This window comes from Arachis hypogaea, chromosome 20 (assembly GCF_003086295.3).
Source record: "Arachis hypogaea cultivar Tifrunner chromosome 20, arahy.Tifrunner.gnm2.J5K5, whole genome shotgun sequence".
NCBI classification, from domain to species: Eukaryota; Viridiplantae; Streptophyta; class Magnoliopsida; order Fabales; family Fabaceae; genus Arachis; species Arachis hypogaea.
Window position 1 is genome coordinate 27,894,270 of NC_092055.1, and position 23,505 is coordinate 27,917,774.

At 32.6% G+C, this 23,505-nt stretch overlaps 3 protein-coding genes and 1 long non-coding RNA gene across 7 annotated transcripts; 2 read left to right on the top strand and 2 right to left on the bottom strand.

Moving 5' to 3' along the window:
* Nucleotides 1-808: 808 nt before the first annotated feature.
* Nucleotides 809-7,904, bottom strand: LOC112782982 (protein trichome birefringence-like 33). Its single transcript, XM_025825690.3, has 6 exons — nt 7,636-7,904; nt 7,294-7,546; nt 3,218-3,389; nt 2,923-3,122; nt 2,105-2,263; nt 809-1,492 (listed from the first exon to the last, which is right to left on the bottom strand). The coding sequence occupies exons 1-6, from the start codon at nt 7,883-7,885 to the stop codon at nt 1,153-1,155; spliced, it is 1,374 nt and encodes a 457-aa protein (XP_025681475.1). The 5' UTR covers nt 7,886-7,904; the 3' UTR covers nt 809-1,152.
* On the top strand, nt 2,206-3,694 carry LOC140182728 (uncharacterized). The gene is made up of 2 exons (XR_011878806.1): nt 2,206-2,462; nt 2,898-3,694. It is a non-coding gene; the product is annotated as an uncharacterized lncRNA (long non-coding RNA).
* Nucleotides 7,905-10,780: 2,876 nt separating the features above from the next.
* Nucleotides 10,781-16,551, bottom strand: LOC112782983 (uncharacterized). 4 transcript variants are annotated; one of them, XR_003193240.3, is made up of 12 exons: nt 16,069-16,551; nt 15,340-15,382; nt 14,848-14,901; nt 14,011-14,074; nt 13,456-13,512; nt 13,145-13,251; nt 12,976-13,014; nt 12,659-12,747; nt 12,486-12,564; nt 11,463-11,510; nt 11,132-11,318; nt 10,781-11,022 (listed from the first exon to the last, which is right to left on the bottom strand). XR_003193240.3 is itself a non-coding variant. In XM_025825691.3 (11 exons), the coding sequence occupies exons 1-11, from the start codon at nt 16,257-16,259 to the stop codon at nt 11,238-11,240; spliced, it is 852 nt and encodes a 283-aa protein (XP_025681476.1). In that variant the 5' UTR covers nt 16,260-16,551; the 3' UTR covers nt 10,781-11,237. The 4 variants fall into 4 exon arrangements, 2 of the variants coding, with proteins under 2 accessions (XP_025681476.1, XP_025681478.1); XR_011878632.1 differs by having other exon boundaries at nt 10,781-11,318; nt 11,757-12,564; XM_025825691.3 differs by having other exon boundaries at nt 10,781-11,318.
* Nucleotides 16,552-18,277: 1,726 nt separating this feature from the next.
* LOC112785682 (protein WHAT'S THIS FACTOR 9, mitochondrial-like) lies at nt 18,278-18,856 on the top strand. Its single transcript, XM_025829126.1, has one exon. It carries the CDS (start codon nt 18,278-18,280, stop codon nt 18,854-18,856), a length of 579 nt encoding a protein of 192 aa, XP_025684911.1.
* The last annotated feature ends 4,649 nt before the right edge of the window (nt 18,857-23,505 follow it).

Here is a 23,505-nt window from a genome sequence, read left to right on the forward strand (position 1 = left end):
AGACGCGTGAGAGGGTGAAAGCTAAACGTGATTAATTATATTAACTATTGTAAAAAAAGAATGTTTTTGCTGCTTTTTGTTCCCTAAGCTATGATTCCAAACTTTTTCGATTTTTATTGACTAGGATTTTATCCTATTAAGTTTTTTTTTTTGACAAGATCGTTTAACAAGATAGTTCTCATTACAAACGACATTATTCTATTTATTTCTTAAATCAATTTTTTATCGCAAAAAAAATTTCTAGACAAAATTTTTAACACGATATATCTCTAATGGATATCCAAGGAGTATTGCGAAAATTAGTAAATTCCCTACCATTCATTGATATTATAGCAATAATGGAGCATTAATTCTTATTAATGAAGCATTCTTACATGGTAATGAAACATTATTCACTAATAGTGAAATTAGTAGGCTTGGTATTTTAGCTTTTGGTGATACTAAGGAGATAATAATAAAAAAAAAAAAAAAAAACTTATTTTTTTTAGAATTAATAGATATTAAATAAGACAAATTTTAATTATTTTTTATTAATTTTTTTATTACCAAACATTTTCGTTTAGTTTTTAACTGCTATAAACACCAAGCTCCATCCTTCATAAAAAGAGTGAAGATACAAAACATAACTAGTTAACTACATGCATGAAGAAATCATTTGGTTCCTTGAGTGAATATAGTAAATGTAATATTATTGAAAACTTGTTAAATTATTTTGAATGACATATATTTAAGAATTAATAACAAAGTTATTTTACTCTTTATTTATTATAAATTTCTACCTCTATTTCTTTATCGTAATTTCACAACAGAATTCAATCTTCTCATCTCATATATACTTCTCTCCTCCTTTAATGCTGAATGTTATTTATACATGAACCTCTCCCTTTGACCATCTCAAATATGTATCACTTTCTAACAAATGAAAGTCCCAACAAAATAATTGACCCTCTCATTTACAAAATTTCCTCTGAAGCCACATAATTGTGGACCACAATAGATGAATAGTACTTTCTCTGTTGTGTTATGCTATTACTGTCACACTTTAATACATCTTTAAATTAATGTGTCTAAATCAACCAAATTCGTACCAAAAATGACAGAAACAAATAAAAGAACAAAATGAATATATTGACTATACACGATGCAAAAATTTCAAGGATAAAACAACTTTGCATAAAGAAGCTCATTCCAAGTATCTTGTAGTCCAGGCAAACACCAATGTGTGCAATCAGCATAGCTAGAAGGGTTAGCTAGTTGCTGAGGTGTTAAAGGGTTCCATTGTTTCTTGTAGATTGAAGTGTGTGCATCTTTGCGGTAATTGGACAACTGTGTGATGTTGAGAAATGTTATGGGAACATTGGATTTTCTGAAGACTTCTCCAATTACTTGCATTATGCTTTTGTAAGAGTCAGAGCCCCAATATGTGGGATCATCAATTGGTGTAGTTTCATTGTAGCAGTTACCTCCTGCTTCACCTCCCCATTCTATGCTCCTGCCACCATATATACATGTAATTCAATTATGAGTCCCATAATTCCTAAATTTATGTTTATGATTCTTCGTACTAAATGTTTTGTTTGTTTTTTAGCTTTTGTATTTCACTTTCTTTTTCGGGGTTAAAATTATACTAAACTTTTAAAGCTGCCCAATAAAGAGACCCAACTGGAACACCACCCAAGTAGCAGAATAAAGAGGCCCAAGTGCCCAAGTCAAACTCAACTAACATGGTCCAACAAGGGTTCGAGCTGGATTTCACCCGTGTAATCCACAACATTAACGTGGTTGGAAGCTTGGTACGGATAACAGATTATTGGGTAACCACCTTGCACTCCCCTCCAAACAAGAATCTAGCCCACTACTCCAACCATGGGTGCCTCACCATGGGATTGGACAAGACCCTATGACATAACCAACTCCAGTACCCAACTCTCAACCCTCATAAATTTCAAATTTAGAGAAACACTAAGAAGCAAAAACTTGTTTTTTAAAAAAAGGGTTTTCATCACACATGTTGCCACATAATTTGAGCAAATAGGACTCGGACAAAATTTCTGGTCAGCAATCATCTTCTATATTTAATGTGTGGGATCGGAGATGTACTCACTTTGCATGAGAAGGTGACATGCTGGTGAAAAACACTCTTGTCCTGTTTGGGTCCATGTTCTGCTTCACCCATTTAACCATGCTTTTCATAGCCATTCTATAAGCCTCCTCTGTTGACAGCTCAACAATCTCTTTTGCTTCATCATTAAAGGATCCAAGCCTGAAATTTTGAGTACATATTAGTTAGTGCTTTGTATATGTCTGGCTGTCTGCAATGGTATTGTCCTTTAAGATAAGTGTTAGGTTCATAGTAAGAAACGTTTGAGAATTGAGACAACAAAACTTATCAGTCTTGAAACAAGAATTTCTAAGGATAGAAATTTTTGTCTGTCTCCAGTGTCTCCATATTTGTGTTCCAGGTGCGGTTTCTAAACTTAACAGTTTAGCTTTTAGTGTAGAAAAGGACTAACACTTACCCAATTAAATATTTGTATGATTTATGAAATAGCATATAGTTAAGTTAACCATTTTTATTAATGTTTCAATGTTTCAAAACAAGGTTGTAGTTGGATATTGTCTTTGACACAGAATATGAAGAGAATGAACACAAAACTCATTTGGTTGTAGAGGACACTTTTTTCCTCAAAAGCAAAAAATTCATGTATTTTCAGTACTTCTTAATTGGGAAGCAAAAAAAAAGTCATCCATCTCTGTCTCTCTCTCTCTCTCTGTTCTTGTCTTATGTATTTTGATCTCAGAAACAAAATTCAAACACAACCTAGAATTGGATGAATTGCACAATACATTTTCATATATACTGATATAAAGTGCATACGACTAACTTCTTTAATCAGATAGAAATAGAGTGGAGGAACTTACAAGATTTTCATCTTGGAACCAGTTATCCACCAAAGATAGGTGTTGAATACAACAATGTCAGCACCTTTCCAGAAACGGCCATGCTTGTTGATTGAACCCTTTCTGACGATCCTATCAGATACCCTATGGATGAATGCGTTATCGGAGTTTGATTCAAGAAGAAAAGGTGCCCAATAGAACTCAATTGTAGCATTGTATTCCTAATTAAATACACCAAAATGAACATAAAAAAGAGAACTGTGATGTGAAATATGGTTTAGTGCACAAGCTAAGTCAGAGGTGCATATATACATACCTTGGCTGTGAATACAGTGAGTGAATCAAAGGTTTCCATGGATTTTGCACCTTCTGGAATGAGACTATGGAGAAGGCATACCAAAGAGACATATTGGCCTCTATTAAGGGAGTCTCCAACAAACAGCATCCTCTTCCCACGAAGCGTTTCCAGCATCAAACTTGCATTGAATCTGTTGTAGCATTGGTGAAGAGGTTTGTCATATGTTTGGCTTAGTACAAAAATATATTCAAGACAACACAAGGGATCGGAAGACCAAGCTAAAATATTACTTAATAGTAGTTTTCGCAAGTAGAATTAAAAGGAAAAGTCAAAAATAATTTTGTAATTCTAAAATGTTTTAGTCATACTAATATGGCGATATTGGTAATATCTATGAATATTTAAATTAAACTTGTATAAATAACACTTCTGTTTTCTCATTATTTTTGTTACATTCTTACTAGAAAATGCACGAGAGCCATTACTTTTCATTCATGTACTGTTTTTTCTCATTCATGTACTGTTTTCTCCTCTTCTATGTACCTTTTTGTCTCTGGCCATGTGCATTTGTTTAATTGTTTTTGATAAAGCGATTGTGATCATCGATGAGATTCTTAAACATGATATCAAAAAGATCAACGGCTTTTTATAAATTTAGAATAAACTTTGATTCTCGTTCTTAATTAAAAAAATATTATGAATTCAAGATATATTTTGCTTTTAGTATTTGTAAATTTTTTAATCATTTAGTTCTTTTATGCAAAACTCGATAATGAGGTACAAATTATTAATAATAAACAAACAATGATAGATGCATTTATCTTTACAAATGCTTAGACAGTATATGATTGTCCTTGTTTTTAATTTTTTTTTCTTTTATCAGAGATAAACTTGGGATAGACTTACCCTAAAATAGTCATTCCAAGAAGGTACTATATAATTAGCAGGGCAAATTACTTAAATGAAATAAACTAGAGAAATGTTTACTTAATACAGATTTGGTTATTTGTATGTCCTGAAACATATTTATATAAATCGTGGAACTCTTCCACGGTTTATGAAGGAAAAATAATGAACATAAATCGTGGTATTTTTTCACGGTTTATGAAGAAGAGACATAAACACATAAACCGTAGTACTCTTTCACGGTTTATAAGAAAGAGACATGCACAGGTAAACCGTGGTATCCACCCACGGTTTATGAAAAAGAGTAAATGTATTCTTCATCATACTTATAATATTAATATGAATAAATATAATTTAAAAAAAATAATATAAACATACAACTTGAGTATATATATTCTTTATCAGTAATTGAAATTTCACACTTTTTATTTCTCATCTTTGTTTTATATTTTTTTCTAATAATAATAATAATAACACATATACACAAACAATTCAGTATAATAAAAGTACTAATAGGTCCCTCTTTTATTTACTTTCATTTTTCATTTCTAAAGATAACGCCAACAAATATATAGTCCTATATTTTTTAAATTAAACATATTATAACTGAAGAAGATATATAACATGCACAAAATTTTGACACATATCAAGCATCCAATGCAAAAATATTGATACGACCAAGACAGTATAACTAACCTCTTGGTCGATATAAAATAGAAAAATATATTTTTAAATAATATATATATATATATATATATATATAAAAGAATATTTAATCAAATATGTTATATTTTTTATGTATTAACGTGAAAATGTTACTTTATTATTTTTTTACATTGTACTCTTATTTTAGTACTCTTAATGATCTGATTTTTAATATTAATTTGAAATCCAACGTTTATGATTTTATTATTATCTATGATTAATTTTTTTATTTAATTTATCTTTTTAATGGAATCATAATCTATATTATAAAAAATTACACTATGACGAGAATTACAATTATAAAAGAGAGTACTAAAAATAATAAAAAAAATTAAATATTTACTTTGTAGTAATTAAAACAAATCTGAAAGTTCTTGATGATCTTTTTTATATAGTATATTTTTAGTATTTTTAGTACTCTCTTTTAGTAATTGAAACAAATCTGAAAGCTCTATTTTACTATTATTATTATTTACAGTTAATTTTTTGTTTAATTTACTTTACCTAATAGAATCAATAAATCATATTATAAAAAGATAATAACAAACATAATACATAAAAATCTCAATTATAAAAGTGTATAATGTCAAACAAACAGTTAAAAAAATAAAAATAATAAATAATAGAAAAATAGAGCTCATATAAATAGAAATAATAAGAATTCTATAAATAATACAATAATATACATAAAGGATAAAGTTGATAAAAGATAAATAAATAGTTAGTATCCATGACTAAAAGCCCATTAAAAAAACGCAGAAGCTAAAAATAGTTACTTCTTGTAAACGTGGTTTTGGTAGCAAAATCACTTTTGTGTTTACAAAAAAAATTTGCCAAACCAAAAGTTGAAACTTTCAAGAAGTATAAACGTACTTCTTCCCTTTCAACGGGTTTCCAAACACATGCCAAATACCCTAAAACCCCCCAACAATGAAATCCCCCAAAGGTTTCGCAAATTACGTAAATAGATGCCCATAAACCGTGGGAGGGTACCACGGTTTATGCCCAAACATCCTTCTTCGTAAACCGCGAGGGGTAGCACGGTTTATGCCCCCATTTTGGCTTCCATAATCTGTAGTAGAGTCACACGGTTTCCTTATTTGACGATTCCTTCGTAAACCGTGACAGTTTACCACGGTTTGTGTATATTTTCTAAAACATGGAAGGGTTCCACGGTTTATATAGATATGTTTCAAGATATATAACCAAATTTGTATTGTTGCATTTGAGTAAATTTTTCTTCCTTTCCTTTTATATAGGTAAATTGCCCTAATTAGCATCATACTGATAACTATAGAATATCTATCATCCTAATTCTTCAGTGCACAAATTAAAGATTTTATTGTCCTGTTTTTGGACATATTTGTATTTTATTTTTTAATAATTAATGAAATATAACCTATTATCTTTAGAAAAAAAAATTAAAGATCTTGCATTACATATTATTTGAGAAATATATGTACCCAAAAATATAAGACAAAGGATAAAGTATATTTTTTATTTCTGAAATTTACCAAAAATTTTAAAAATATTTTTAAGTTTTATTTTATTTCAATTTTATTCTAAAAAAATTTAATTTGTATCAAATATACTAACAATTAATTTTTCAAAAAATTTAAGACTAATTCATCAATAATTTCACATAAACAATCTTCAACACAAGAAACTAGCTCTTAATTGTCAAGTATTATTGGTGCATTAACCCTAAAATTTTTGAAAATTTAATTATCAGGATACACACTGATACAAATAAAAAAAAATTTAAAACAAAATTAAAATAAAATAAAACTTTCAGCTATTTTTTTGGCAAACTTTAGAAATAATTAATACACTTTATCCTGATATAAATTATCTAACCTACCAACTACATCAATTATGAGAAAAAGCATGCATCAAGATCAAATTAGTCCAAACAACTCAACAACTCGAGACATGTGCATTACAATGTCCGTGATTGTTAAGGTCCCACCGATTGAAAAATGGAGAAACAAAAACGCCCGAACTCCAACTAAACACCAAGAAATAAACCCAAGTGTCCAATTTAGCCATGATTGCTCCACACTTATTGTACAGAACAGAATGGCTGAGGTGGTGGTGCCAATCATTCAATTCTAATACATCTTTTTCTAATGAATTATAACTCCCATTACTACTACTACTGTTACTATTCATATTCATTGTATCCCACCACCCTACTTGACACGTGACCTCTTAGTCACAAACTAACCCGAACCACCGACAACTCAACCTTTTCTTCAGGAATTTAAAATGAATAAATATATAAACACAAACACAACATAAAAGAGAAAACAAACAAAGGAGAAGAATAATGGAATATGGTCTTTCAATTAAAATGCTTTTTTTTTTACATTTATTTAGTAAAATGACAGGTATTAATTTGATTCTAATAATCTTTTAATAACTCATTCCGAATCAAAGATTTTTGAAAATATATTGAGTGAAAAATTGAGAATAGCTCTTACGTGGGAAGATCGCAACCGTGAGGCTGCCAGCGCCACCGCTGGTACTCCATCTCGGGACGGCCGTGTTCTTGACACGTCAGCTGAGGCTGTATGTACGGGCAGTCCGATTCCTGGTAGAGCGGCCGAGTCAACTCGTCCCGAACCCATCTTCCACTGAAAACGTCACACCCTTCCTCCGTTTCACCCACCGCAACCGCCGCCACCTTCTCTTTCTCCTTCTCCTCCGTGCGCCTCTCGGAGGAATACGAGAAATCTTAACAAACAACACCAAATTCAGCTGAGAAATGAGAGTGCTGTACAAGTATAAAACCCTAGAAAAGAGGAAAAGATAAGAAGAGGAACCTTGTTGTTCTGGTAGAGGGGGATGAGTCAACTCGGTGAACTCGGTGGGTGTGGATAAGAGTGTGTTGTGTTTATTGTGTAGTAGTTGTTGGAAGATGAAGAAGGAATCATGGCCATAGAGGATGGAAGCGAAGAGAATGAAGGCTAAAAGGGTAATGAAGAGGTAGGGAGAGAAACGATGCTTGGTTCTGATAAGAAGAGAAGAAGAAGAAGTAGAAGAAGAGAATGATGATGCTTTTGGTTTCATCATCACTTTGCATGCACAGCATGGACCCAACCCCTTAACTATATATTCTCATTTTTATAATTTTTTTTTTAAACTAAATCTTTGGTTATCAATTCTTAAAATATTAAACTAACTTAAATTTATTTTTCAAAATGATTTAATTATCTAACATTGTTGTATTTTTTATTTTGGTGTTGAAAGTGAAATCTAAAATATATTATGCAAAATATATATATACGGGGAGTTTTATAGTGGCATTAATTTTAATGATTAAAAATGGTATAAATTTGATCTATAAATAAAATATTGATATATGACAAAAAATAAATAAATCTAAGGCTAAAATAATTTTTTTTTCTAATTTTTTATGATTATTTTTATGAAAATAATTTTTTATAATAATTTTTATAATTATAAAAAATAATTTTTAAAAAATAACACCAAAATAATTTTTTAATTATATTTATAATTATTATTTAAAAAATAATTTTTTATAATTATTTTATTAAAATAATTTTTTATAATTATTTTTATTATTATTTTTACTAAAATAATTTTTTTATAATTATTTTTTTTTTGTAATTTCAAAAAACTAACAACACAAAGATGTTTTCCCTCTTAGTGTTAGTTTAAAAAAATTATAAAAAATTATGAGAGAAAATATCATTTTGGTGTTAGTTTTTTAAAATTATAAAAAAATTATTTTGGTAAAAATAATAATAAAAATAATTATAAAAAATTATTTTAGTAAAAATAATTATAAGAAATTATGTTAGTGTTATTTTTTAAAATTTATTTTTTATAATTATAAAAATAATTATAAAGAATTATTTTGATAAAAATAATCATAAAAAATTATAAAAAAGAGAAAATTATTTTAGTCTTAATTTTTTTTTTTTTACTATATGTCAATATTTTATTTGTAGATTAAATTTATACACTCTTAATCACTAAAATTAATGCTATCATAAAACTCTGCTATATATATACAAAAATGGAAATGTATATTCTGGTGATGATTTTTTTTCAAATGAAAATCACATATTATATAATCGATTGTAATATAAACAAATTATTTTATATCAGTTGTAGTAATTTATTGAAAAGAAATTACTCATTTTGATAAACTTATTATATAGATTTTTTTTTCATTCTTTTGAAATAAAACATTTTAACATTATTTTCAATTGACAAATGATTGACCTTTTAAAATTTCAGGAAGATGTTTCACGACTAATTCAGACACGCACTGGGTAGACAGCAATCAAGGATATATATATATATATATCCATTTCTTTCTAAGCTAAGCATAAACATTTTACAATTACTTTAGAATATCCACTTGATAAATCGAATGACACAGCCACACAGGAAGCAAAGAAAAGATTTATAAAAAATAGATTAATGCTCAAAACTGTCCGGAAATGTCATGCATAAGGGAATTTGATTTCTCAAAGATTAAACAGCTCAATTTGGTACATAATTCGTGCCCCCTTTTTTTTTCTAAACTTATGAGTGAGACTCGAACATGTAGTTTCTAAGTGAGTATAAAAAGACTATATCATTTGAATTATAATTCGTTAGTAATATAATACGTGCTCTTCTTATTTTAGCAAATTTAATCTTTCTATTAAAAAATAATAAGTGTATTTCTGATTAAAAAAATTGTACATTTAATATAACCATTATTTTTTAAAAAAATATTTAGCAAGACTTTATCCTCTATATAATCAATAAAATATTTTTATGTATATGCGTCTATTTTAAAGTTTTTATTACTAAATATTTATTTATGTTTTATATATTATGTCTTTTATTTTAATTTAGAATTCAACAACTAAAATATTGACAAAATATTAGTTCAAAAAAGAAAATTTAATAGCGCATAAGTTATAAACTAAAATATTGACAAAATATAATCCTTTTACACCTATATTATTAGTGTTTTAAATTGTTGAAGCTAAATCAATAATTCCTTTTTTCAAAAAACATTAATTCTTAAGTGTTGGTCCTAAAAAATTATCTGGCTCGTCCCTAACACATAAGAAAAAAGTTATCGCAATGACTGCGTTAAATATTTCAATGACGAAATTAATTCATATATGATTTTTTTTAGAGACTAATTTAAACGTTAGAATGAATGGTGTGATGAGTTTTCTTTTCAAATGTTGAATTGATATTTTTCCCTTAAAAAAATTGATTTACTTTGTTTAACGATCTGCTACCTTAGCTTCACAGCCAAGGGCGTGTGGTAGATTGCGGAAAATAGTCACTTTCCCTCTTCATATTAGACATAAACATTGTACCCAATAAGCAAAAATGTGTCAACAACTTTGGTCATTTTTTCCCTTTTAAGTTATGAATATGGCTTTGGTAGGTTATTTTGTGTTAGGTAACGTTTCATTTAGAATTTATCTAAATTACCTAGTAATTTGTGGCTGTTCAAATTTCTCACATATACACTGGAAATTTTGGACACGCCCGATGTCATATTATATTAAGCAGTAGTTAGCTGTAAGCTGTGCTGTATATTCAGAAAATGTTAGAATGATGGAACTAAAATTGAATAAACTAATTAACCACAGCATCTCTAACTAATAAGATCCTAATTCATTATTCTTTTGCAAATTATCACCATCTGATGAGTGTTTTCTGCACGTTCATTTTATTATAATTATTTCCATTTGTCAAGCGTGTTTGTTCCTTTCTTACATATTTATTTATTTTCATAACATGGCTAACTAGATTAAGCGTGTATAATATATATATATATGTATGCGGTGCAAAGCTTTTGCTTGGACTTCAGCATTTTGTCTCAAATATGGACCACTAGAAAAAACCCATAAAATAATCCAATACACCCATTTTGTTTTAAAAAGTACAGGCTCATTCGAATTTTATAAATTAAATAAAAAAATCTGTTAAAAAAAATCATATTATAAGCCAATCCCATTCAAGTTAGCATGGACAAGGATGAAATAAATGGTTTGTGCAAGACAAAGTTACAAAAAAAAATAAGTTCCTTCAATTACCTGATAACCAAAGAATGTGAAACCAAAATTATTGGATCAGCTCCATCATAATAAATGCCTCTTTCTCTTTCCTTTACGAAATACACTACACGTTCATTTTGCTTTCTGTTTGTTCTTCCATCTTCTTTTCTTTCAAAAAGATTACCAAGTTTGTGGAGGTAAAGTTAGAGTGAAAACTACAGATTTCTGCAGAATGTTCCATTATCAAGGAATCACCAAAACTGACCAGGGAAGGCACCTGAAAAAATTGACTTATCTGCCCATTTCTGCAGCATGTGCTTCTCATATCCTAGATAATCTTGGAATGGACCCGCAAGAAAAATCCGGAACCAAAAAATGTAAAATCAGAAGTTCACCGGAGAATAGGAGCTTCGGTAACCTTCGGATGGTCCCTTAAACCTCCTCACTAATGATGAAAACCAAATCTGCAAAGGTAAAGTTGAGTACAAGGGTTATGTGAAGAATGCAACTCACAACATTCTTGTACAAACAAGAGTGCTTCAAAACTTAATTTTCTATAATGCCACATTGAGAAAACTTAAATATGAAGTTTTCATGGGGAAGAATACCTGTATTCTTCTAGGCAAGCTGGCCCAGAAGTCTACATTAGGGATTGCCTGCAGAATAGGGTCAACCAAAAAGAAAATCATACCAATATCCATAAATCTACACACAAAAAAAGCTTTTAAATAGTGGTTGTAAAGGATGGGCGTGGAATAACATTGCAAACATCATTATCAATGTTAGAACCAATGAGACATTTCCCAAATTATGAAATGATGATTTAGAATTTTGGTTTGCAGAAAGATTTAGCAGTAACAGTCAATTTTATTGGCAGCAATGTTAATTCTCTATGAACTTACCTTTGCATTAGGCAATACTGATTCGAATTGAACCTTAAACAACCCAACATCAATAGAAATGACTGATTCGCATCCAAACTCAGAGTGGCCGACACCACCCCGGGTTTGAGGGGGATGTTGAGAATATGCCAACTCACTCTCTGCCAGCTCAGCCCCTCAGGCAGTTAGGAAGTTAGAATTTTGTTATACAGCTAGCTGTAGTAGCCAAACAACTGTGATCCTTGTATATATATATATCAACATGTGCACTGTATCAATGAGTAAGTCAATACACAGCATTTTATGCCTTTCACTCTCTACCTTTACTTTCTCTCTCAAATTCTCTCTCAGTCTCACATGAGAGGATCTTCCTCCTAATTCTACTTGCCATTAATGCCTTCGTGTATGTCATGAAACTATTTATCCCAAAAAGTCAAAAACTTAAGGTATTAGGCAGAGGCACATATATGGTTATACATCTAATACGCTCCTCATAAAAGAGCCTCTTTTGGACTTATGCTGAAATTTTTTTGGGGGGCAATAAGGATCAAAATCTAGACCTTTTGGTCATAGAAGCTCTAATACCAAGTCATGAAACTACTTATCCCAACAACTTAAACTATTAGGTAGAAGAACATAAATGATTATGTCTAACAATTAACAATAATTAACAGAACAATAAAATCAATATATACCCAACAAATAAAAGAAAAGCCAACTACACAACAAAAAGGACAGGTAAGAACATACATCTACACCGCGAATCCCAAGGAAGAAAAATCGATAGGCAGCACCAGCCAGTAGATATGTAGCAAAAAGGCACACAACACTGAAACAAAATAGGATGAAACAATTATCAGTAATTTTTCCTGATAGAAGACCCTTGTGATAAGTCCAACAACCATGTAATATTAGAAACTTACACAATTGATAAGGTGCCAAACCACCCCAACCCTCCCCCATGAACATTTACAACTATGGCACAAGCAGATGGATGCTTTAGCTGTGTAGCCTGCTTAAGAAACAAGGTTATTAGATAGTAGAATAAAATATCAAACTTGTCAGTTAAGTACATTTTAAACAAAACAAGATTGAAGACTTCAGAAAGAGGTTGGTTATTTTGTTTGGTAAATACTACAAATGGTCCAAAAGGACCATGACAAGGTTGGAAACCAGAACCATAAAACAATGAATGAAATAAAAGGAAGCAATAAAAGATGTCACAGAAGAGAGTACTGACATAATTACAAGCTCCCAATCTCTGCAGAGTGTATGGTTCCTGCAAGCAGGGGATTGATAGTTCATAGATAATCAGTAATAGTATTAGCTATTAGGTCCATAATATCAAATTTGATAATTCAGTATCCCCAAAAAGGAAAAAAAGAAAAAGAAAAGAATAAAAACCTTACTTTTACTCCATTATAATCACAAAGCACAGATACAGCTAGTGAACAATTGGTCTTAAGGCCACCACTTGACATTTTAACAATGACACCAGTGTGGGGATTTTTTTTATCTGCCATAAGAGTAACAATACAACCAAAGATATGTTCTTGTTATAATCAAATAGGAGCATCATCCCAAAACACAATTACATAATCTGAAGTAGTAACAATAACATACATAAAACACACAAGATCATGAATGAAGCACTAGAAATTAACAAAGAAAATTATGAGTTAAATTAGAAAACAAATAGAGAGAAGAGAATTGGACTAACCAATAACATCAACTTCTATTTGTGAGCCCCGTCCTAGAGTGGTGCATACATGATAACCTGCATTTTATCACTGTTAGAGGACATATATTCCCTCCTACTTCAATTTCCTTCTGAGAAATACCCAAAGAATAAACTCAAAATTGATACTCAATATTTACTATTTATAACCTATAACAACCTTTTCTACATAAAATGTTGTTTACAAACTAAAGCCCTTCTTGTAATAATAACTCCATCATGCAAAAGTTTTTAACAAAGAAAACACCCAAGTCATTCAAGAATGAAAACATTCTTTAAGATACTTCAATGACTAAATGTGATGGAGCATGTATGGATATCTAAAGCCAATTCAGCAATAACAACAGATATCAATATGCTAGATTGTAGTCTTTTAGTATTAAAAAATGCCATATGAAAAAAATTTAAACAAAAAATACTAAAACACTACTGCCTACTGCCTATTGAGAATCAGTTCATTCAAGCTGTTGGATGCTATAAATGCTCTCAAGATAACTGAAAGTACTTTTAAGTACTGATATGACAATAGAATTCTACCTCCAATGTTATTTGATACAAGTGCATTGCACTCCATCCCACATCGCGCTGGTCCTCCACATTCCTAAAACATATAACAAACATAAGTGAGCCGAAAATATCATAAGAATGTTGTAATAATAGTAAAAAATATTTTAATCACCGATACGTTCTAACATGCCATGTCAACTTTTGAAGTAGCAGTATTTTTATGGGAACAGCAAACACTGACCACTAGCACATGCCAACAGCTTCCTAATATATTAGCAAAATAAATCAAATAGAATTCCCTTTCAGCTTCATTTTATAACATTTACGGATGTACAGTGATACAAATCATGCTATACTGAAAGGTTACTAACTAGGATAATAAATGAATCTTCTGCAGCCATAATTCTTTTGTAATATTTGTTGTTAGGTTTCTTTGGTCTACGTGTATATCCATGAAAGAGGAAGTATGGGTGTACAAGATCTTCAGATATACTATTGTATTGAATTGATTTCCTACACACTGAGCTCTAAAACAGTGAATTGATTTTTCTTCCACATTTTGTCAAGGAAGCTTAAGAAAGATGGACAAAAATGCAAAGGAAATTTATTCAATGAGAAGAAAACCCTACTGAAAAGCAAGAACAAATCAGTTGAGATTTACTGCGAAGTGCGAACAACAAATATATACAACTGCTACAATTTGGACAACTATTCCTTTATAAAATTATTTATTTCATGTTATGAGATCATTATAGAACATGATCATAGTTCACAATACATCAACCCTGTACAGGTATCAGCACAACCCAGAATCTCAGTTACTATATCGAAGAAATTGCTTTGCAAAAAAAAATGAGACATATTTACCCAGCAGTCAGCACATATTGGAGGATCATGATTGAAAACCATTTCATCGCAAAGCTGCTCAGACAATCAATAAACAAAACTCAATTATTGATCCATCCAGACAGAAGTTACTATTGCCAACTAAAGCAGATGCCATGCTTTGCTAATCCAGCTAAAGTGCATAGTTAGTTACAATTAAAGTTTCATCTAACAGAGTCACTGAGTCAGTATACCATTCTGTCTGATAACGATGACCATACTAAAGGATCCTTTTGGCAGGTAAAATACTTAATATGTTTTGTTAATAAGGAATCTAAAACCAGATATTTGTTAGCTTTCAATGTATTTAATGCATGGATAACTTGTTTATTTTCCAAAGTAAACTAACTTCCTAATTTAATTTCTTAAGAAGTGCCCAAATTGGATGAAGCTAAAACATACATTATTAATCAATAGTGCTAACATTATACTGTTAAGAAACCAAAGAAATAAGTGTGACCTGATGGAGCCAACCTGAAACCAAAGGGTGCTCTCGTTCACTGACACTTTGTAAAACCTACAATCACACAAATAATAATAGTAAATATATGAAAAACATTAATACTTCAATTAGAATCAATAATGGTCATATTTACAAACTAATCATAAATTCCTTTACCCTAATTCATCCTTAGAGTGAACCACCAAAATATCCTAAAAGAACTAAACTAGCCAGTGACCCCTGAACGATGACAACGATTTGACAAGACAATTCAATCATCAACTCAAGTCCATGTTGAATCATGATGTCACAGCATTTGAGTGATATATGAACTCTTATTAACCTTAAATAACTAACTAATTCTCCAATCCCCTATTCCTTCACCACCCTAATTTCAACGAATAATCGGGCTACTTTGTCTAATAATTGATACCTTTTGGTGTCACCAGTCACCACAAGTTTCATTCCTTCCGGGGCTCACTTCATCTTATTAAGAAAATTAAAATAAAGCCAGACTCCAGAGTAATAATTTAAAAAATCCCAAAAAACAAAAAACTAGAACAAGAAAACTACATTAAAACTATAGCCTCGTCAAAAACTAACCACATTCATGTAACAACACTAACAATACACTAAAAAAAAGCGTTGCTTAATTCGAATCAAGGAAGCATGTAACTAACAATATATAAATAAATGAAGATCGCAGCGAAACGAAGAGAAATAAAAGGCAAAACAGATCAGAGAGAGAGAGAGAGAGAGACCCGTCTTCACTGAGGATTCCGTGAGGAAAGTGACGAATGGGAGAAGAGAGTGTGTAGTTGTAAAGCTTGTTTCCATCGTTGAAGGTGTAGTCGCAACGCGCGTTGGCGAATGGCTGCAAAACGGAGAGGCAGAAAGTGATAGTAATGAGGAGGAACGCCGTTCGTCCGAATCTGCATACGGCAGCTACCATTGTCGTTTTGGGGAAAAGCGAAACACAGATAGAGAGAGAGTATCAATCTATTTTCATGTCACGGTGGTTGTGTTGCTATGTATATGGTTGGTTGGTTCAGTAGAAGAAGAAGAAGCGTTGTTAAAGGGGGTATTGTGTTTGTGGCATATTAAGAAGGAAGCTAAGGAGGAGGAGGAAGAAGCAGCATCGATTTTCTTTGTTTTGTCGTAGCCACTGCGTTTCTTCGGAAGGACCACGTACCTTTGCTAGATTCCACCTCCAAATTAAAGAGATGTACGCTAAAATCAGCACCTTAATGCTTAACATATAAAATATATTTGAGTAAAGGACATTTTCGTTCCTGACCTTTTTTTTTTTTTTGCAGACATTTTTATCCTCAAAAAATGAAAAATACATTTAAGTCTTTGACTCCTGAAAAATGTGAATATTTATATCCTTCCGTTGAATTCAGTCATTTGTATTGGACGGAAAAGGATGAGCTGGCAGAGGTGGCACTAAGGTGGCCGTAACGGAGACCAGGTGGCATGGAGCATTTCGTAACAGGACATATAAGTCCCTGGAAACAAAAACGACGCCGTTTTTGTAACCTCCCACAATCCTGTTTCAAATTTTTCTGCCTTTTCTTCTTCCTTCGTCCTTTTTCCCTTCCATTCTTCTTCCTTGGCCCCTACCTCCATCACCGCCGCACAGCGGTGCCTCCGTCAGCCACCATCAACGCCGATGACCTCCTCCTTTCTCTCTTTTCGCGTCTTCTTCCCTTTCTCACTCCCTTACTCCCATTAGTCTCTCTCTCTTCTCACCCTCCTTCCACCCACCGTTCGTCCGTGACAACCTTCTCGGCGACCCACTGCCGCCGCGCCGCCGCCTCTCTACCGACGCACCACCATCGCTACTAGGGCCCAACCATCATTTCCTCTCTCTCTCATTACCACCCCTGTGCTTCCCAGGTCTTCTTTCTCTCTGTTTAATTCACTCTGTTATTGCAATTAGTTAATTAATATTGTTTAGTTAGTTTTGTTTAGCTAATTGTAATTTGGTTAGATTAGTTAGTTACATTAGGTTGTTAGAGAATCTGGCGTGGATAGTGGATTAGGTCTTGCTTGCTTAATGTTGTTGTCTGTGCAATCACTATTTGTAGTTCATTATATTTAGTTTGTTCAATTGTTCTTGAGTTGTTAGGATTATGGTTGGTTAATGGAAATTGCTGAGATTGATGTTTTACATTGCTGCTATGTAAATTCTCATTGCCTGTTTTGGTTAACAATGAACTCTTATGTGCTCATTTTGATGTCTGATGCCACATCTCTGTTTTAAAATGAGCTAATTCTTTTGATTCAATGATGCATTTTTGTTAGGTTTTATGTAGCTTACTTTTGATATAATTGTTGAACTCGATGAGAATTGCTGCTTGAATCTGGTGCTTTTGTTCTCTGTGTTGTATTTTAAGCCATTGTGCTGTACTTATGTTGATTGTGCTACTTGGTTTTCACTATGCTTGATTATGGTTCATGTTACTTGTTTTTGTTCTTGCTTAGTGATGCTGAGTTCTTAATGCATATTGAACTTCAATTTTGATTCAGTGAGACTTGATTATTTGATCTACACTCTCTACCTATAATTGACTGTTAAATTCATTGTTTGTTTGACTTTGGGAAATATACTATGTACTACTAAGATGCTGCCGAATTTCAGAAAAGTTTTGTTTGGTGCATTGGGAAGGGGATGTTGTGATGTTGCTAACTGTCATACTAAATATTTCAACTACACATATGACCCTTATAGCTTCACTTGGTCCACTCCCTTCACCTGTTACAATTTTTCTATAATTTGAGAATTCTTCTGTAGGTTATGTTTACACAATTTAAGTAGATTAGGGTTTAATTGAACACAGTTGACAAAAACAATTAAGCTTTATTCCAGTGGATTAGACAATGCTATAGCATTCTATTAAAATAGAACATAGTTGAATGGCACAAAAGTTTGTGCTGGACATTTTGTCCTTTGGTCAACATAGTTGAATGCAATCCTTAAGAGAGAAAGATTTTAAACAGGCCCTTTTCTTCAAGAATGAAATAGTTTCATCTACTTCCAAATCCCTCTCCTTATACAATGCTTCTCTGTTGAAAGAATCCCTCAACCTTTTCATGACAACCACCAAATTTATAGACAAGTATTATTGTATTTTCATGCAATTCCAACCAGATCGTGGCTTCCCTCCACATGTTAAGCTCACACCTCATGCTTTATGCCTACACAAAGAAGAAATGGATATTCACAAATGTCTCATTAACCGTGTAGACATTGTTCATAGGATTGCAAGGCTTCTGATGCTTGTTGGTATGGGAAAATTGCCACTTTATGTAATTGAGAAGCTAAAATGGGATCTGGGTCTTCCTTATGATTATGTAAAGACTCTTTTGGCCGATTACCTTGATTATTTTGATGTTTGTAGCATCGAAGATCCATTATTCGGAAAGGTTGTCTTGATTAGGAAGCATCCATTAATGGGTATGAGATTGAGGATCGCTCAAAAGAGAGGAAGGAGGAGGTCGCCGGCGTTGATGGTAGCTGATGGAGGCACAGTTGTGAGGCAGTGATGGAGGCAGGGGCCGAGGAAGAAGAATGGAAGGGAAAAAGGACGAAGGAAGAAGAAAAGGGCAGAGAAATTTGAAAGATTGGGGGAGGTTACAAAAACGGCGTCGTTTTTGTCTCCAGGGACTTATATGTCCTGTTACGAAATGCTCCATGCCACTTGGCCTCCGTTACGGCCACCTCAGCGCCACCTCTGCCAGCTCATCCTTTTCCGTCCAGTGCAAACGGCTGAATTCAACGGAAGGACATAAATGTCCACGTTTTCCAGGGGTCAGGGGCTTGAATGTATTTTCTATTCCTTAAGGATGAAAATGTCCGCAAAAAAAAAGGTCAGGGACGAAAATGTCCTTTATTCAATATATTTTAAAATATAAAATATATTAAAATAAATTAAATTATATATATTTATATATAAATATATAATAATTAATTTTAATATGTAAATATTAAACATTTTTTTAATAAATAAATATACTTTAATTATAAATTTTAAGAGTGAATACTTAATATGATTTTTAACCATTTTTTTCAAAAGACATTGCGTTTTTTATTTTTTTAGAATTCCATGACATTTTTAAATTTAGATCAAACACCAATTATAATAGATTCATTATGGGTAGGGGTGGCAAGCGAGGAAGTACGTCTTGTTCCGTCCCGCTAAAAATCTAAATTTTGGTGGGCTGGCCTGCTCCGCTCCACTTAGTGAGGCGGTCCTAAAATCTCACCCCATCCCGTCTAATTGCGGACTGACGGGTTGGCGGGCTTAAATCTCTTATTTTTTTTTACTATTAACTATTAAATAATATATAATTTCACAATCATTTTAATAATTTTATAATTTGTAAAGACATAAAAAAAATTATAACACTCAATTTTCATCTTTGTTGAGTTTGGAAAACTTAAGATTTGATGATGATCAAATATTGTTAAAAATAATTAATTACAAAAATTATTAAATTGAATTGTAATTCAAATTAGCCGATTAATAATTTTGTTTTTGTGCAGATTTTTATTGGGCTAAATGTATCATGGTCCAAGTAACATTCAGCCTTTGATACAAAAATTGTTTTATACTTGATGGCTGAATTGTTATTATGTTAGTTGGGCCAGAAAATAATGGAGCAGCCCAAAACCTTGTGTTGAAAGATCAATTTCCTCATGATCCGAATTTGAAAAGAAAAAGAAAGGAAAGAGAAGTGGTCGGTTACCCGCTCTCTCTTTTGGTGGAATTCAAATTTAATTAACTTGTTTTAATGCCTTGGTAACTGGAAAGAGAAAGTTGAAATTGATTTGATGGCATTAATTGATTTTACACATTACTAGGCATGGGGTTTGGAAAGTGGTAACTTAACTCATTTTAATTTCTTTTTTCAATTTCATTAAAAGCTTTTCTCCATTCTCTCTCTCCTCTCTCTAGTTTCCGTCATTTCAATGTCAGAGAAGAAGATGGTAGAAACAAGTAATCAGAAGAAGGAAGCAGAAGCTATGAAGAGGCAAGCGGCCAAGGTGATGATGGCCCTTGCACAAAGAAGATCTACAGTATGGTGTGCTGAGATCCTTACCACAAAAGGTAAGGTGTGGTGAAGAAGTCTAAAGATCTCCATACCTAGAAATGGAAGCAATCCATTTCGGTTAGAGAAGAAGATTTCTAGGTTATGGCTCGTCTCTACTTTGTGGTCATCCATCACAGAAGGTAGCTACTGTAGCTACGTGGAGGAGGAAGAAAAAGTGGAGCAGATGGAGCTGTCAAGGATTAAGCGTTCATCAAGAGTCAGAAATCCTTCTTGGGGACCAAGTCAATATAGAAGGCTCAGATTGATGAAGCTTGAAGAAAAGGGATGAGAAAGAAGTAATTGCATGTTGGTTTTAGCTTTCGGTTCCCTCTCTCTTCTCTCTGTCCGAATCGGTTTTGGTGTTGAAGAAGAAGAAGTTGACTCGGTTGAACCGTTTCAACCTTGAAGGCTTCCCCTTCTATAATAAGGGTGAACAGCCAAGGCTTGAAGTAAGGAGAGTAAGCACAGAGGTCTCATAGCTACCCAAGCTAATAGAAGTTCTTCTCTTTCAATGTTTCATTTTGTATTTTCTTTAGTTTTGTCTGTCTGAGTCTCATGGTGAAAAATGCAAACAGTGTGAGGTTTGTAAGAAAAAGTCAGTGAGTGAAAAAAGGCAAAGTGTACAAAATTAAAGAAAAAGCCATAGGTGTCTTAGAGGTCTTTTGTACATCTATGTGTTGTGTATCATGATTCTGTGGGAATCCCCTTGTAAGTTGGGTTAGAACTTAGCAGTTGAAAGCTTGGTAGGTGACCAAGTCAAGTTCAGGGTTGGGGATAGATTCTAGACTTGTCCCGGATAGGAAGGGTAGTTCCTAGGGAGAATTGGTGTCTGTAATCTGTTTGATTATAGTGAAATTCTATCATTGTTGTGATGGAGACTAGATGTAGGCTGCATTGCACTTAGCAGCTGAACAAGGATACTTCTGGGTGTGATTCTCTCTTTCTCTTCTACTCAAATTCTGATTCTGTTCGTAGGATACAAAATTGAAAAATATCTCCTCACCGGTTACGAGACAAAAAGAAAAAGTCTCTTGACTAGTGATGAGACAAAAAGTAAAAATATCTCCTAAAGTATTTTAAAAAGGCAGCAAGTGTTACTCAGCAAAAAGGGGCTAAGATTCAACCTCCCTTCTCTTAGCCATTGATTACCATCAATTGGTATTAGAGCTTGGTCTCAAAGAGATCAAGCTTTGCAGCTTGGAAAAAAGATCCTGATGGTAGAAAATAGTGGCTCAAACCTGGTGGCCTACACTCTGGCAGAAGGACAGTCAAGCAACAGACCTCCTCTCTTTAATGGAAAGAACTACACTTATTGGAAGGAAAGAATGAAGATTTTTGTCCAATCAGTAAATTAAAGACTCTGGAAAATAATCCTAGAAGACCCTCATTTTCCAACCACCACAGGAGATGATGGTGTGGTCTCTCTCAAGGGTGAAGCCAGCTGGACCGAAGAAGACAGAAAAAAGGTGGAGCTCAACGCCAAAGCGATCAACTTGCTTAATTGTGCAATCAGCTTCGAGGAATATCGACGTGTATCAAGATGCACAACAGCAAAGGAAATCTGGGACAAATTACAAGTCACTCATTAAGGCACAACCCTAGTAAAAAAGACCAGAATTGACATGCTAAACAGAGAATATGAAATGTTCTCAATGAAGGAAGGGGAATCGATTGATGATCTGTTCGAAAGATTCAACATCATCATCAATGGCTTGGATGCTATGGGGATCACATATCCTGAATCTGTGCTTGTGAGGAGACTTTTGAGAAGTCTCACAAAAGAGTGGGAAACTAATGCTATAGTTATTTCTGAAAGTAGTGGTCTTGATTCTATGACTTATGATGATTTGAGAGAAAATTTACTTGCTTTTGAAATCACATATTTGAAAAAAGATTCAAAAAGAAAAGGAATAGCCCTCAAATCTGTGACTAACCCTCTGGATGATGAATCCAGTGATAACTCCTCTGAAAATGATTTTGTTTTGTTTGCTAAGAAATTCAGGAAAATGGTGAAGCTAAAGGAGAAAAACAGAGGAAGCAGCTCAAGGAAGAAGGATCTCAGCAAGGTGATCTGCTACAACTGCAAAGAGGTTGGACACTTCAAATCTGATTGCCCAAAACTAAAGAAGGAAGAGAAGCCAAAAAAGGAAAAGAGGAAGGGACTCATAGCTTCTTGGGAAGACTTGGAAAATGACTCAGATGAAGATGAAGAATCAAAAATCAAGTCCCAAACTTGCCTCATGGCAGAACACGTAGAACAGGTAGTCATTCATAACCCTGACACTGAAGACCTTCATCTCATGATAGATCACCTCTCTGAAAAGATTATATGCTTCTTAAATGAAAACCAAAATCTTGAGTCTCAAATTAAAATTCTTAATGCTGAAAATGATTTCCTTAAAGAAAAATTGAGAGAGGCTGAAACCGCTGTTGATCTTGTGGAAGAAAACAAGCGGTTGAAAGCTAAAATAAAAGGTTGTGAAAAACAGCATTCTGTGATTGCATATCTAAATTGTTTTGAAGAAAATGAGAAGCTGCTCAAAGAGGTAAAAAGACTCAAAGAGGACTTAGCCATTTTTGCTCAAAGTTCAGAAAATTTAAATCAACTCTTGGCTAGTCAAAAACCTCTTTATGATAAAGCTGGGTTGGGTTTTCATAAAGCTGCAAAAGATGTTGAAAGATCTTCTTTTATAAACATGGCATCATCCTCAAACGATGTGAGGTTTCAAAACCCAACAAGCTTTGTGAAAACAGCTACTCATAGATTTTGCAGATTTTGCAATCGAAATGGTCATTTTCCTATTCAATATTTCTTTAGTAAAAGAATGATTGGAAATAAAGTTTGTAAAATTATTTGTGATTACAATGGATTGGGACAGAGAAGGTGGTTTAACGTGAAAGGATCCAAAAAGATTTGGATACCTAAGGTCACTTGAGCCTATTTTGTAGGTTTGCCTAGCATCCAAGCGAAAAGACAACATGTGGTATATGGACAACGGGTGCTCTAGGCATATGACCGGAAAGGCAACCTTCTTCATCAAACTTGATGAATATGATGGAGGGTTTGTCACTTTCGGTGATAATGAAAAAGGAAAAATAGT